Below are 17154 nucleotides of genomic sequence, written 5' to 3'. Positions count from 1 at the left end.
TCGACGCTCTAAGGGGGAGTGCCCCTGGAAGGTGGGGGACCTGGCCTGGCTCCATTGCCCACAGGTGCGGCCAGGTACCTCTCCTAAATTACATAAACCATGGCAAGGGCCGGTTCGCCTCATCGAGGTTCCCAACCCACAGTCGGCGCGTGTTCGGGTTGGATCTCGGCGTTGGTTCGTTCACACGTCTCGCTTGAAACCATATGTGGCCCCTCTACCTGATGCGTCATCTCCTGATGTTGCCTTGCCGGGGTCTGTTGCTGCCGACTCACCCTTGCCTGTGCCTGTTGATCTTGCAAGAGCGCCTGTCGTGCCTGTTACAGACAAGCCGGCCGTGACACCGCAGGGGACGAGGGGCTCTGCTCGGGGGGTGCCTGCCACGGCTGCGGGAACTCCGAGCCCCGCAGCCCTTCCGACCCCGCCGCGGACACGATTGCGGGACACCTCCGACGCTGAGCCTTCAGCGATACTGGACCAGGTCGTTGGCGGGCCTCCAATAGCGACAGGAGAACTTCATCCTGTCGCTCCTAAAACCCCGTCACGTTCCCGGTCTGCGGGAGGGCCGCCGACCGTCCGGGACGGGCCGGCGACCCGCACACGCTCGAAATCCCTTACATTTCGTTGAATTTTATTGTTGTGTTCTTGTTCTTACTGTTATATTTATTGTATGCTTCGTTGTCCTTACATGTGTGACGGTTGTGTTCGCTCGCATTACTTGTTGTCGTTATTGTTCAGCCGAGGTCGGCTGGATTTTTCTCTACGGGGGAGGGTGGTGTAATGCGGGCGTAAACGGCCTCGCGGATATGACGTCACGGGGGGAGGAGTTAGGTCACGTGGGAGAGAGGGATCAAGTCTTAAGGGAGAGAAACCGGAAGAGACGGGAGAGAGTTGGGGATTGTGATAGAGTGAGGCCACGCAGGGCGGAGGTTGGAGAGTGGTGAGATCGCCACACAGGGAGTGAGACTCGGCACCGTCGGCCAGCGGTGACCGAGCACGGAGGAATGGGCAGCAGCGGTTGAGCTGCTGTGAGGGCAGCCGGAGGCCTGCACGGGGGAACCAGCAGCGGTGGAGCTGCATCGGAGTGGGGAGAGGCTACGGGAGCGAAGGCAGCATCGAGCTGCCGAGCGGAGAGGCTCTGAGCGAGGGCCGTGTGGGACAAGTGTAAAGGAACCCGAATAAAGGACAACGGAGACAGACACAGTGAACGAGTCCTTTATTACAATAGCTCTACACACAGAAGCGACCTCACCACACGTAACGACAGCTCAATGAAGTGGTTTATCGCATATACAGTGAGGGAAAATGTATTTGATCCCATGCTCATGTTGTACGTTTGCCCACTGACAAAGAAATGATCAGTCTATAATTTTAATGGTAGGTTTATTTGAACAGTGAGAGACAGAGTAACAACAACAAAAATCCAGAAAAACGCATGTCAAAAATGTTATAAATTGATTTGCATTTTAATGAGGGAAATAAGTATTTGACCCCCTCTCAATCACAAAGATTTCTGGCTCCCAGGTGTCTTTTATACAGGTAACGAGATGAGATTAGGAGCACACTATTAAAGGGAGTGCTCCTAATCTCAGCTTGTTACCTGTATAAAAGACACCTGTTCACAGAAGCAATCAATCAATCAGATTCCGAACTCTCCACCATGGCCAAGACCAAAGAGCTCTCCAAGGATGTCAGGGACAAGGATGTAGACCTACACAAGGCTAAAATGGGCTCCAAGACCATCGCTAAGCAGCTTGGTGAGAGGGTGACAAGAGTTGGTGCGATTATTCGCAAATGGAAGAAACACAAAATAACTGTCAATCTCCCTCGGCCTGGGGCTCCATGCAATATCTCACCTCGGGGAGTTGCAATGATCATGAGAACGGTGAGGAATCAGCCCAGAACTACACGGGAGGATATTGTCAATGATCTGAAGGCAGCTGAGACCATAGTCACCAAGAAAACAGTTGGTAACACACTACGCCGTGAAGGACTGAAATCCTGCAGCGCCCACAAGGTCTCCCTGCTCAAGAAAGCACATATACATGCCCGTCTGAAGTTTGCCAATTAACATCTGAATGATTCAGAGGACAACTGGGTGAAAGTGTTGTGGTCAGATGAGACCAAAATGGAGCTATTTGGCATCAACTCAACTCACCGTGTTTGGAGGAGGAGGAATGCTGCCTATGACCCCAAGAACACCATCCCAACCGTCAAACATGGAGGTGGAAACATTATGCTTTGGGGGTGTTTTTCTGCTAAGGGGACAGGACAACTTCACCGCATCAAATGGACGATGAACAGGGCCATGTACCGTCAAATCTTGGGTGAGAACCTCCTTCCCTCAGCCAGGGCATTGAAAATGGGTCGTGGATGGGTATTCCAGCATGACAATGACCCAAAACACACGGCCAAGGCAACAAAGGAGTGGCTCAAGAAGAAGCACATTAAGGTCCTGGAGTGGCCTAGCCAGTCTCCAGACCTTAATCCCATAGAAAATCTGTGGACGGAGCTGAAGGTTCTAGTTGCCAAACGTCAGCCTCGAAATCTTAATGACTTGAAGAAGATCTGCAAAGAGGAGTGGGACAAAATCCCTCTTGAGATGTGTGCCAACCTGGTGGCCAACTACAAGAAACGTCTGACCTCTGTGATTGCCAACAACGTTTTTGCCACCAAGTACTTAGTCATGTTTTGCAGAGGGGTCAAATACTTATTTCCCTCATTAAAATGCAAATCAATTCATAAAAATTTTGACATGCGTTTTTCTGGATTTTGTTGTTGTTATTCTGTCTCTCACTGTTCAAATTAACCTACTATTAAAGTTATAGACTGATCATTTCTTTGTCAGTGGGCAAACGTAAAAAATCAGCAGGGGATCAAATACTTTTTTCCCTCACTGTATATTTATAGCAGCCAAATACTCATAATTCTAAACGTGGCAGTAACACCAGAAACATCCACGCAATAACAAGAAGAGAGAGACATGGCAACTCCAAATATACAGCAGGCGTCAGGGCCGGGATCGAACCCACGACCTCCTGTACACTAGGCGAGGTAGTTAACATCTCCTAGCCACCGTTGCGCTTTGATGTGGAATGATGTCCTGAGCCTCGTGTCTTGTGAACCAAGATACTTCTCATCCTATTGTCACCTTTTAGTTGGCTGTCGGTATCCTGAGCAAAAATGTATAATAATCGCTTGTTAACTTCTGAAGATCATAAAATATGGAGGGAGCAGGGGGAGGGGGGACACGGGGGAGGGGAAGTAGGGGGGGAGGAGGAAGGTCGGAGGAGAAGGGGGGTGAAGAGGAGGGGAGACACTCCGTAACCATAGCGATGGCAGTGAAATGCAAGCGCTGAGCACGCTTCACGACCACCTTGATGAACACCGCCCGATGGAACCCAGCTTGTGACGAAGATTTTTGAAGGCGATGGTCACGTTAAGGGCTGCGAGGTGGCCAGACGGCGCTACATGGAGCAGTTTCGTGACGCCCTCCTTGACGCTCCTCGCCTTCGTCTCCGTCACGCTCCCTGCGGTCGCGATGTTGAGACGACGTCGTGGGCAGCAGGGGGAAGTGCAAAGACATCCGTGGCCGTCCCTGCGCTGTAATAGGCGCCCAACGTCTGTCCACGCGTCCCGTCTTCACAACCCGCGCTTGTCAGCATGGCGAAGTACGGTAAAATAACTCCCATAACCCTCAGGGTGGTCTCTGGCCGTGTACGTATCTACGTATGTACGTGTGTTATACTTCTTTTGCAGCGTACGTAGCCAAACGTGCTAATCAGACGTGCGGGAGTTCAGAAGTGGGTTTAGAAGAATAATAACAACGATAATTTCAACTTGTAGCACACTGCACGGCAAGTCGCACGCAAGTCGCTCTCGTGAAGCGAGGACGACCTCAGAGGCGTCAGGAGGGAGGATCCATAGACGAGGAGCGGGATAGGCAGCAGCCAGGCGGCGAGGAGCCGGCGCCACCAAAAATTGTGGTGGTTGTTGTGGTGTTGGTTGTGGTCGTGTTGATAGTTGTGGTGGTGATGGTTGTGGTGGCGGTGGTTGTGGTGTTTGTGGCGGTAGTTGTGCTGGTTGTGATGCTGGTTCTGGTGATTGTTGTGATGGTTGTTGTGGTGGTTATTGTTGTTGTGGTTGATGGTTGATGTGCTCTACCGCCTTCTCCAGGCGAGCACCAGGGCCACTTGGCGCTGTGAAGCTATTTATGTTCACAGATGGTGTAGTGAGGGGCGGGCGTGGGGGGAGTGCGTGGGGGGAGAGGGTGACTTGGTGACGTAACCGCGTTGGGGAAACCTGCTTGGTGACGTCACCGCGTTGGGGAAACCTGCTTGGTGACGTCATCACGTTGTGGGAGCGTGCATGGTGACGTCACCACGCCCATGACGCAGCAGCAGACTTGAACTGCTCGGACATTGTTGGCGCCTTTCGTATTTTTCGCCATCTCTTTATTTGTTTATCAATTTCTAGATTTAATTTGCTTGGCAGTGGCCTGGTAGAGGATTTGGTCCTTGTGTTTAATTAATGAACGGTGTTGCGGGATGCAGTGAGCACGAATGACGCTGTACACAGCTACATTGTTGTTGTTTGTGTTCTGTATTTTTATTGTAGAATCGACGATACAAGCGTCACAATGCCACTGTCATACGCGGACATTTAAACTTTAAAAAATTAATGTTATTGTTGTTGCATCTTTTCCACAACCCATGACACCACCGGTGTATAGTGCACTGCTACTGCTATTGTTAATCCGGCTGTTATGGATTGACTTATGCAGCTAGCGAAGGATGCTAGGTTTAGTGATGTGTGTTGTGTGTCGCTATTGTAAACTTTTAATCACATTTGTTGGGAAAACTGTCACGTTTATATAGCATAATTTTTGTAAGTTTTAGAGGGGCTTGGTTTGCCCCAATTTTTTTTATTTAGTATAGATTTATACTTAAATGTTTTATCTGTATTGTATTAAGATTGTTATTGGGATCAATAGTCGAAAATTATTTCGCACTTTCTGTACACAGCATGGACGGGTTGTGCTTTTTCTGTAGGATTTTATTGTTTAGTATGTGATGTTCAGATTTGTGTACAATTAATTTTAGGTGTATCTTATTATTGTATTGTTTGTTGCGGTTGAACCCGAGGGTGGCGAGTGCCGTGCTGGGCTCACAGGGTAAATCCTAATAAATTAAACTGAAACTGAAAACTTAATAAACACATCCCAGTTCACCATTGCTAATCACTGCACCCTACACTACAGTCACACTCCTCTGGCAGGGTGAATACATCCACGTTGGCTTCACACACACACAGAGCGGTACTTGTTTTATCCCCCCCCCTATGAAGGTTGTGGGGATTGTTTACGCTCAGCCCCCCTGTAGTGATGGAGAGCCACGCAGCCCCGAGCCACCGACTGCCACCAGCCAGCCACGGGCGTGGCACAGCGCGTGGCGGTAACGAGGGTGGCGAGTGCCGTGCGTCGTGGTGTCTGCCCTCTGCACTGTTCACGTTCACCGCTCTCAGGACGCACCACTCAGATGCACAATCCACACTAAGGCACCTTCATCACACCCCACTGCTAGCCCAGGATGTAGGGGCTGAGCGAAGGTTTGGTAAAACGAGTGCAATGGCTCCATGGAGTCGGCGCTGTAAAACGACAGCATCCCCGCGTCCCAGTCCAGATGAACCCCGATTCTCCGCGGAGGCTCCGGCACTGACAGTGAGGTCTCTACGCCGCCATGCAGCACTGATAATCTGTTGTCAAGTTTCTGTAGACACCAGGAGACGTCACTCCCTCCCAGGCCGCACTCATCACCACTCCCTCTCCGTGGGATTGTTCCGTACGCGACTCCAACCCGACACTGCCCGGCGCTCCCCACGTCCACCTCCCAGTAGTGCTGACCCGACGAGAAACTCTGAGAGCACAGGGCTTGGTCCCAGACATCAAAGCGGTGTGGGTGATGGGGGCGACCCTGGGGGACAGCACTCCACATCACTGCCCTGAGGTCCGAAGAGATCTGGAGGTGGTCGTAGGCTGAGTTTGTGTCCAGAGTCGGTGAGCATCCATCTGTGGTGAGGATAGCGACGACGCGTGCGCATTAGCGGCACAAGCAGTGCACGTGGCATGTACACACACACGCGCTGGTGTTGTGTTGTCTGTTGTGTTGTTGTCATACCGCAGTAGTGATACATTGATATGTAACACAGTGATCATCACGCGTATGACAAATGCATAGAGTACTAGTATGCGTTACTATCTGTGTACACATACTGCTTATCAGTTGTGAATAATTAGTGAATATTTAGTTTTTTCTAATAACTAATTATAAATAATAACAACAGTGTTACACTAATATGACCATGTGTGTGTGTGCAGTGGCATTGAACAGTGGTGATGAATCCAGTACCACGATGTGAATGCCACTCCCACAGCATCTCTTTACAAACACGACGCCTGTACCACAGCCACCACAGCCTCGCACACTCACATCCACGCACAGACATTTTGTCACTCCGCTGCTGGATGAGCACCACCCAACATGCGCGTCCTGGGGGGGATTATTTGACCATACTTCACCGCTCTCGTCAGTGCGCCTTAGAGATGGTGGGGATCGTGAACGTAGAAGCGTAGCAGTACAGTAGAGGGTAGCTGCGCTACCCTCTGCTGCCCATGCCATCACAACAGTTTAAAGTTTTTATTTCATTAAATTAATGTTGATGCCGAAATCTCTGCCGAATCCTCTGATTTTCCCCTTGACCAGCAGCGAGTATTTCGCTGCTTCTATAAATGTCCACACGGTGACGATATCAGCCATTTGTTTGCGTTATCATTTGTGGTGGCCTGGTCCCTTCTGAAATAGAGCTACACAGCTTCGTGTCATGTTAACTGTTTAATCCCAACTTGCCCGCACTGAGCGCCCTAAGTACAATACGTTACTTATCATTTGGCTCACGTTCATCTTAATTCTCATCGAGCAGCCACTTTCGTCAACCAATCGTGAACCCACTGCACCCATGCCTGATGGTCAGTGTCTAAATGAGCGTGTCAGGACTGGAACCTGCTTCGTCCGTAGCTTACAAAGTCGCCCTTTCGCTCTCAAGAAACGCACTGTCACGTTGCTGTTGTTGTTTGCAACTCTTTCACCCAGCACCTCGGTGCCCGTTTCATGACCTGATTGTACGCAGGTCTCCCTTGTCAAGGGGTCACGCTGCATTAATGCACTCAAGCCTGGGTAAAATAAAGGACGCCCTCCAAATGGGTAGGATTTGTAGACAATCCGGAGTCTGTAATGGAGCCTAACGAAGATCGTCGTAGCAGAGGGACGTACCAAGAAAAGGCAGAAGATTAGTTTGGACGCCACCCACTGAGATGACTTTTGCGAGGTTAAAACCATGGTAGATGGGGGCTGGTTCATCCTGAGTCTTCTGGGAGACGGAGCTCCTCCTGCACTCAAAGCACAGGACACGCGCATAGTCTAATGAGGGTATGTGTCTCTTTACACACACAGCATGATATACACAGAGTCTAATTGAGGGTGCATGTATTTCTACAAACACAGCACAGTGCACACAGAGTCTAATGAGGGTTCATGTCTCTCTACACACACAGCATGAGATACACAGCATGAGACACACAGAGTCTAATGAGGGTTGATGTCTCTCTACATATGGACAATATAGGCAGCCCTCGACTTAGAAACGCCCATACCAGCTTCCATTTGAAAACATTACTTTGACTTAAAGAGCAAACTCGCAGTTGCAAACTGATCCGCAGAACTATTTTGTTAAGAGGAGCGATCCTCCGCCAGATGTAATGAGTCGGCCTCGTGGTGGGAGTGTTTGCATGTGTACGGAGAGTGTGTGTGGGGTCTGTCCCGAGACCTCGTGTCAGCGAACCTTCAACGTGGCCTCAAAATGCACCTAGCCTGGTACAGGTGCCGTGGCGATGTCACCATCACTTAGTGGTGAATGGTGGGTATTGGTGTGGGGAGCGGTAGTGTAGCGGTGAGTGTGCTGTGCTACGAAAGCGGTGATCCGAGTTCGATTCTTGCTCACGGCCAACACCAGTACCTGGTGTGGTGCGTAAACATCGCCACCAGGGAGACAAAAGCAACAGGCCGTGACGCTGGCCACCCACCCCCTCGTGTGCCACATGTTAAGGCTACACATTGATTGTTGTCTCTTGGCTGTGGGTGTCTTTGTGCATGCGCGCATGCCCTGTGTGTGTGTGTGTACAATTGTGGTGACTCATTGCCCCCATTCAGAAAAACAAGCTAACATCAAAGTAAGTGAAAATAGTACTTTTTCTCCACTTATGTTACTTTATTTGATCTTTTATATACTATACGGTATTTTTGTTATAATGTTAGATTAAAATGAGTTTAACAATGTTTTCCCTTTTTGTTGAACCGTAACACATTATATAACACTGACCATGTCGGCATTTACATACGGTGCATTATTGTTTTCTGACTTACGATCCATTCGACTTACAAAGGAGTCTCGTGAACACATTTTATGCGTAACTCAAGGCTTGCAAATATGGGCTACAACTGCATACAATTGGGTTTACAGTATTAGGAATCACATCACGTAATATACTATTATTTTGATTTATTATTTTATCTTTAGACGTGACTTAACCGAAAGAAACAAAGAATGATTCCTGCAGTCACGAAAGCTCCAAAATTAAGATTGAACCACTTCTACGGGGAAGTTTTAAGCTTATCCTTTTCTCTCTCTGGCTATGTGTTCTCTCTGCCTGTGTCTTCTCTTTGGAATTGTCACACTTAAAATTCTAACTTAGCAATCTTTGAAAAACGTAATCAACCAGGCTATGCGTTAATTGTGTGTTAACCGACTCTCTGTGTTGTATTACATCACATTTCGATATTTTACTAGGTTATTTAATTTTCGTGTGCCTTTCTCCTAATTTTCAAGCTTGCGTGCCCGTGCCACGTCGCCATCTTACTTGCAGCAGCAGCAGCAGTACGTTGCCGTAAACTCATTGATATGCTAATTTTCTCTGCCCCCTCCCTCTCTCCGTCCCCGCCCCCCCTCTCTATATTTAAGGGACCGTCACAGAAACGACCCCTCTCTTTGTGCCGATGTGATGTCTGTCTGCTTGTATGTCTGTCTATAGTTTTCTAGTTAGATTTTTGTTGCTCCGATGTGATGTCTGTCTGCTTGTATGTCTGTCTATAGTTTTCTAGTTAGATTTTTGTTGCTATTTCTTTTATGCCTGATGATGATTGCTTGTGTTGCAATCGAAACGTCGTAATATACTATTATTTTGATTTATTATTTTATCTTTAGACGTGACTTAACCGAAAGAAACAAAGAATGATTCCTGCAGTCACGAAAGCTCCAAAATTAAGATCACATCACGACCGTTTGCTGATTTGTCCACCAGGTGGCAGACAGAGCTCGAGTTTGAGTCTGGGTTGGTACTGACCTGAGACTCTCGTGCATGGGATCCTGAAAAACACAAACCCGCATTTCACATTAACATCCTACACAGATGCCCCACCTCCACACAGTCACCTGCTGTTTACAGTGGAGTGTGACATCAGGGAATTAACAAATGCCTGCAAACGGAGAATGATGAAAAACAGGGTTCGTTTAATTGGACACGATCGGACGTCTAAAATGACAAAACCACTCTTTACAGATCTCGACTAGCAGCTAAATAAATGGTTTAATAACGCGCAACAACTCATGTTGTTGAGCTTTGAATAACCCAAACTAAACTTTTTATTTTACCAGGTAAGGCCCACTGAGCTATGTTACTCTTTTTCAGAAGCGACCTGGCCACAAATTGCAGCTCAACTAATTGGCTTATTACGGGGACATTTATAGTAGCAGCCAAATACTTTACACGCATGATGTTGATTCTATATATGGAGCGGAAAAAAACTGGAGGACTCGGAGAAAAATCTACGCGCCCACGGGGGGAGAGAAAGAGAGAGATAAATGCAAACTCTAAATTTACAGCAGGCATCGTCAGGGTCGGGGTCGAACCCACGACCTCCTGCATACCAGGCGAGGTAGTTAACATATCCTGGCCACCACGGCGAGAAAATTGAGGTGGTGCCACCTGCAGGAAGGAGATCGGGTCCTGCACGGTGAGGGCAGCGAGCAGCTGGTTGATCTCCTGTTCCAGGCCGTGTGCTCTGCTCTCGTAGCGAGCAATGTCCGCCTGGATGCGGGACAGCACGGAGCGGCCCTCCTCGTCCACGCGCTCCAGCGCCTCGCTCTCCTCCTCCCTCAGCTGCTCCCTCCGGCGGTCAAACTCTCGACAGATCCGCGCCTTGGTCCCACGCAGAGCCTCCTACGCAAAGATATAATGACACGCTATTGAAACGCAACGCAACACAGTGTGATGTGACTTCATGAAGGACTTCGACACGGCCACGTCTCATAACTTTGTACAAAAAGGCAGGTGACTTAATTTTTGAGAACGTAGAGTAATGAAATGCATGAAAGGAGGAGATTTAGTGAGGATGTTCATGGGCACTCATATGCCAAAGTCTACGTACCCATATTGTTTGCGTGTCTGTCTATATCTGCACGTGTCTGCGCGTCTCTCTGTACCTGCACGTGTCTGTGTGTCTCTCTCTCTCTACCTGCACGTGTATGTGTGTCTCTCTGTACCTGTACGCGCTTGTAGGCACCCTTGAGCTGCTGTTTCCATGATTCTGCTGTAGTCTTCTTCTCCTCTCTCCCCGTCTTCTCGAGTCTGAACGCCTCCTGTACATGGGGTAGACAAATACATGAGTTTTGGTACTCCCATCATTATCATCATCATCTGGCCCATGTCTTTAACCCGGGGCCTTGCAGGCAGGTTTCCTGGATTGCCCAACGATAATCATCGCTCTTTAAATCTTCCAACCTCCCAGGTTGTGAGGTGGTCTTCAAGAGGCACCACAACAGCCGTGTCTGAGGTAGGTGGCTGGATCACAGCGAGGTGTTTTGAGGAGTCCCCACTCCCACGCTCGTGTTTTCGCCAGTTTTTCCCAACAATGGAATCTGGCAGAACCGATAACCATAACCCCCCGATATATCTACAACACACACTTTGCATGCCAGTGCAATAAACACCAAAATTTAAATCCTAAATTTTACAGGAAACCAAGCTTTGTGCCAGAGCGGTATTAGGGTACGAATAGCTCTGGTGCTGATATGGCTGCTGCTCGGGTGTGTTGGGACAAGTTGGACTGGACTCACGGGAGGTGAAAGCCATGTGAACAGATTCGCAGCATGCTAACTGCTACACCACCGCTCCCCAAAGCAGGTACAACTGCACACTCATATCACAGTTTAAACATTTTTTTTGAAATGCAGCGTATGTGATACTAGTAATTTTAAGAATATTGCTACAAGTAAATATATGCAGATTAGGTTTAAAGAGTAGGCTTTGGCGACCAATATTCATGAAATATATTTTTTGGGTTAGGTCGTGTAAATATAAATGTGTCCTTAAACCAGCCACCACCCGACTCAGTCAATTAGTAAGGTTCGTCACGTAAACACAACATGCCAATTAGTTAGTAGTTCAGCACACCGGTGTGTTGGAAAGTAAACCAACAACATTTACAAATCGAGTACCATGATGTTTTGCTTCACTACTAATTTCAACCAGTATCATCAGGCGACAGCCAGAATTGAATATGCAGAATAACATTGTCAGTAGCAGGAAACACAATAATGTCAATATTAACACCGTCATATGAACACTATAACGATGAAAGATTATTACCAGCAGCAACAACAGAAACAACAAACACATCCATAGTCATGATGGTGATGATTGACTTGAATATTCTTTATTGGGATGTTAGAATTAAGCTGTCCTCATTTGATTGCCTCTGGCAGGGCCTGACACTGGCAGGATTAAGCGCTGTGAACGTGAAACTCTGCCCACGCCAAGTCCCACCCAGTCTGCTGGCTGCGTGGCCTTAGTCCTGCACTCTGTTGCCCCATTCCACCTGGCAATAATAGTGTTGCAGGCTAAATGCTTTAGTGGTTGGCCAAGCTTCACCGTGGCAGCGCTCAACCACAATCCACTGTTCTGTCTCGGAATGCAAATACATGGCGTCTATGTTAGAGGCAGGGTGGCATTTTAGACACCACACATTGCAACCGAATCAAATCAAAATCTGCCCTATGGACAATAAAACAGTGTCTGACGGTATGTCTCTCCCACTGGAATAGCTTCTAATTTGCCTATTTTAAGTTCACAGTCAGTGCATTTTTGAAACGTCTCACGTTTGAAGTATCTCGCGTTAGTCACATTTCTCTCCACCCATCATTGCTACTCACAAGTACGAATTTTATAATGCCAAGTGTATTTTACAACTTTGCCAGCCATGTCACAAAGTGCGTTGTCTTGTAACTAAACCATGGGACACCCTGCTTTGCTATACATTCAAATCAACATTGCTATCTTCCGTGTCTCTGCTGTCTACCGTATGCCAGTTTTACAATCCGTGTTGCCCAAAGTGATTTGATTGACCGTCACAATGCTGAGAGCATAGGAGTTACCTAATAAAATGCAAACAAGACACACATAATGTTGCAGTCACACAAAGGATTACAGCAGCGATTTATATAATCAACGTTTTTGGGTTTAGATCGCGTTGTTTATAAATGTGTCGTAACCCTCCACCACCCGACACGGCCAATCAGTAAAATGTGTCACGTTGACAAAAGACAAATAGTTCACTGCTTTAGCCCACCGGTGTGTTGAAGCCACAACATTTACAATTTGAGTACGACGTTTCGATTGTAAATGTTGTGGCTTCAACACACCGGTGGGCTAAAGCAGTGAACTATTTGTCTTTTGTCAACGTGACACATTTTACTGATTGGCCGTGTCGGGTGGTGGAGGGTTACGACACATTTATAAACAACGCGATCTAAACCCAAAAACGTTGATTATGAATAACATTGGTCGCGAAAGCCTACGTGTTAAACTAGCGATTTATATCTCACTTGTTTTGTCCGTTGTGCATTTTCCACTGGAATGACCTCATGCTCTCTATGTTCCCCAGCAATGGTGCAGACTGTGCAGACCAGGCTGTCATCCTGTTCACAGTAAAGAATGAGCTCCTGTCTGTGCTGCCGGCAGCGTCGCTCCTCCAGGTTCGCGATGGGAGCCACCAGGAGGTGTTCTCTCAACTTGGGATTTTCCAAGTGAGGCCTTGCATGCGTCGCACAATAGGACATCTCACATCTCAGGCAGGTTTTCACTGCAGGAGTCTTCCCGTCACTACAGTAGTCACACACAACGGCATCGACCATCCTGACTCCAACTCTGAGCTGCTCCGCCAGGTTGGCGAGGACCACGTTCCTCCTCAGCTGGGGTCGCAAAGGGAAGGTCGCTTGGCACTGCGGGCAGCTTAAACTGCTCGCGGTCTCCCAGGCGGCCTCCAGGCACCGGAGGCAGAACGAGTGTCCACAGCTCAGCGTGGAGGGGCAGACGAACGTGTCCAGGCATATGGAGCAGCGCAGCTCACTATCCACACTCTCACTGGGAGTCGCGCTCGCCATGACCCATGGCTTCGCTGGGATCGCTCGCTGTGTAGCTCAGAGAGACGCTGGACCAGGACCTCTCTCTTATAACAACGATGGAGAAGGAAGTAAAATACTAAAAATATTTTAATTGCCATTGATATCTCGAGACACTCCCTGCAATGTGAACCCGTGCCCCTAGGTGCACTAACAGCAGCCTTTAGGTGACCACGGCTACTGTACGCACGTCCCTACATTTAAATCATAGAGTTTTGTTGTCAATCTCAGTCAGAGATACTCAACTGCGATAGCTTTTTTGTGAGATGAGTAAAGAGAGATAAACTCATTCTTCCACAGCTTAGGGCGCAGTGTCCGTACCGTTAGCGCTGCACTACGAAACCATCAGAGACCCGAGTTCAATTTCCACTCACGTCCATCACCACCACCATTGCTACCGATTATCTGAATCTGTCCTTGGCCTCATCCAAGGACAGATTCAGCCTCAAATGTATACTTTGTACGGTGTGTCGTAAACATCACCACCCTGGAACACATAGGCAGCCGGGCGTGGTGCTGGCCATCCACCCCATCGTGAGCCATTCCAGTCTTCATTGGTACTTGTTAACAACACTTACCCCTCCAGTCTGATGAGGCTATATCGATAATATTTGTTTTTGTAGTGATGTATATGCATTTGTGTGTCTCTAAAATGTTTGTGAGCCTCTCTGTAGTACTGTGTATTGCTTCTGCGTGTGAATAATCTGTGAGTGTGCCTGTGAGTAGTATTGTAGAGTATATACTTCGGTGTGTCTCCAGTATGTGTATGTGTCTGTGTGTAGTACTCTACAGTATATAATTGTGTCTTCAGTCAGTGTGTGTCTCTGTGTGTAGTACTGTACATGCCTCTGTGTGTCTCCAGGCTGTATCTCTGTGTGTAGTACTTTGCATGCTTCTTTGTCTATAATACTGCGCCTCCAATGAAATACATTTCGAGGTAGCAGAACAAACAGATAGTTGAGATATTTGCCGAGTAAGAAAGTGATAAGTTAAGGTATACGATGTTCAACACAATCGTGTTTTAAGTGCACAACAACAAAATAAATTAACAGACAACAACTATTTCAGACGACAGGTTTTTTTGGCCACATCATTTGAGTTATTCATACGCAATCTGAAAATAACGTCTTCAATTCAGTCTTCAAATTATTATTCGTAGGTGTACAATTGATATGTATATGTAAGTTGTTCCAGAAGTTTGGACCCCTGCAAGTTGTTAACGGTATATAAAGGATGCAGTGAGCTTTACACCTGAGCTAGACTGAGCCTGACCTGGCCTGCACTGCACTAAACACGTGGCCTGGATGTATTTGGACGGCTTATTAACTGGCATAAGTGTGGCCACGGTGAGTGAAATCGAAATAAATCGTTCCTTAAAAAGTTCACCAATGCGAGCCAAGAGGATCTCATAACGCCCACGCCTCATCCAGCATTTCCTCTAACCGGCAAGATTGCCATGTTTGCAAAAATTATATTGTTGCGTGGCCCATGAAATGATCAAATATTTGACCAATCATGTTATTTAAATTTTTCTTTTTAATATTGAATATATTATGTTGTTTGTCTCTTAACTGTGATTCTTAAATATTTTAATAATAGTTTTCATATTCGGAGAGAAACATTTAGTATTTGCAGATGTGCAGTTGCCTGGCTGAAAAGTGGGCTAAGTATTGCCCAATCCTGGCCAGCTGGCTCAATAAAATTAAAAAGCTGACGAACATAGAGACTCATAGAGATAAGTAGATACTCATAGAGGTATATATAGACTCATATGGATACACAGAGATAGAAATACAGACTCATAGGGATACTTATACATTCATAGCAATACATAGAGACTCAGATAAGTTTTGTCCAATACTAGCCATATGTGCTTCTCTCAAACTGAGTAGAGCTTTTGCAGCTACAGTTCGCTAGGAAATCGAGTGGGCTGCGTCAGGTGACTGCACTCTAATAACCCAGCTGTGAAATCATAAACTGCCAAAGAATGGCCATTTTGGTCTAAATAGGTCATTTCCATGGATTCGCAATTCTGGCCCTGACTGCTTTTGATATGTTGATTGTTAATGTAATACAAATGAACACCTGCTGAAATTGGGTCTGTTTGTTGTTTTATTAATGGTTTTACTTCGTGTGAATATCGGACTATATTGGTATTGTATTGTTACTTATCAGGGAAAATATATACACATATCTTAGTTGGGTTGGTTCTGTTGATTTGTAAGGTAATGTGGTTCGTAGTATACTTTGCATATGTAATGCGAGCAAGGACAGGGTCACGTGAGTGTGGGCGGAGTCAGGGTCACGTGAGGAGGAGGAGTCAGGGTCACGTGAGGGGGAAGATATAGAGAGAGAACCGGAAAGGGATCGGGAGGGGAGACAGGATAGATTAGGGAGAGGCCACGCGGAGTGCTGGCGAGGAGTGGCGCGATTGCCACGAGGCTGGAGTCACGGCACCGTCGGCCAGCGGTGTTCGTGGGGCAGCGGGGGTGTCTGCAGAGTGTGCGGGAGCACACGGAGCAGCAGAGTGGCTGCTGAGTGTGCGGAGTCACGTGGAGCAGCAGGGTGGCTGCGGAGTGTGCGGAGCACACGGGCCGCGGTGTGGCTGCAGAGAGGGAGAGAGAGCGGAGGACTCAGACGACGTGCGGAGGCACGAGGCGGAGAAGGTGCGGGTCCGAGCGGAGACATCGTGGGTGCGAGCAAGAACCCAAATAAAGGACACGGAGAACAAATCGCCTGAGAGTCCTTTATTACACATATTACTTGTTATTGATAGCGTGGCACCATGCAGCACTTCGTTTATAACTGCCTGCTCTGTTATTGACGTTTCTTTTACGTATTTCTATCTTATCTTAACGTGATTTATATAGCGGATTAACCACGGTGCTTTTTTGAGAACTAGCAATGGTACATAATGAATGTAATGGTGAAGATGAGGAAAATCAAATATATGAGGGGAAGCAATTGGAAAACATTTGATGCGTGAATTTGGCGAGAGCCAAATTTATGACAGTAAATGATGATGATGAATTGATTGAGTGAATGGGGGAATGAGTGATAACCATGTCATGAGAATGTTGTCATGATCATTTGCAGAGACCCATCGCGGCTCTCAGGCCACGCGGTGTTCTCAGCCCACAGCAAGAAGGTGGTGGAGGTTCAGCCGCCCACGATTTTTCTTTCTCTAGTGTACAGTACTGTTTACATGTGTAGGGCTGTTACGGAGGGGCTGTATGTACATGGGTTCACATGGGGAACAAACACAGTGGGCGGAGCTCCGGGAGTACACGGGGCGGTGCCCGCAACGACGTCCGCATCGGGCAGCCTGGGGGGTAGGGCTGCCCGGGGTTGTGATCCTGAAGGGGGGTATAAAGGGGGATGAGAGAGAGAGCTCGGGGCTCAGTATTAGAATAAAGGAGGGAAGATTGAAGACCCGGGTAGCTAGAGCCATGGACTCCCCTGAGACGCCGCCCTTGTCAGGGCCGCGCAGGACTGAGCCAGCGGCGTGGTCCCGTGAACCAGAGTCAGCACTCTGGGACTCCGGGCACCGTAGCCCGACTCACCAGTGTCGGGCCAGGTAGCCTCCCC

At 47.8% G+C, this 17154-nt stretch overlaps 1 protein-coding gene across 1 annotated transcript; it reads right to left on the bottom strand.

Annotated features, from left to right (window-relative positions):
* Positions 1–4580: 4580 nt before the first annotated feature.
* On the bottom strand, positions 4581–14636 carry LOC144732983 (E3 ubiquitin-protein ligase TRIM58-like). The gene is made up of 6 exons (XM_078614655.1): positions 12991–14636; positions 10651–10746; positions 10094–10327; positions 9452–9474; positions 7326–7441; positions 4581–6064 (listed from the first exon to the last, which is right to left on the bottom strand). The coding sequence occupies exons 1-6, from the start codon at positions 13546–13548 to the stop codon at positions 5517–5519; spliced, it is 1575 nt and encodes a 524-aa protein (XP_078470781.1). The 5' UTR covers positions 13549–14636; the 3' UTR covers positions 4581–5516.
* Between the last annotated feature and the right edge of the window lie 2518 nt (positions 14637–17154).

The sequence above is a fragment of the Lampetra planeri genome, chromosome 45 (assembly GCF_965212315.1).
Source record: "Lampetra planeri chromosome 45, kcLamPlan1.2.h2, whole genome shotgun sequence".
In the NCBI taxonomy this organism is placed as follows: domain Eukaryota; kingdom Metazoa; phylum Chordata; class Hyperoartia; order Petromyzontiformes; family Petromyzontidae; genus Lampetra; species Lampetra planeri.
This window is presented reverse-complemented; position numbering and strand designations above follow the sequence as displayed.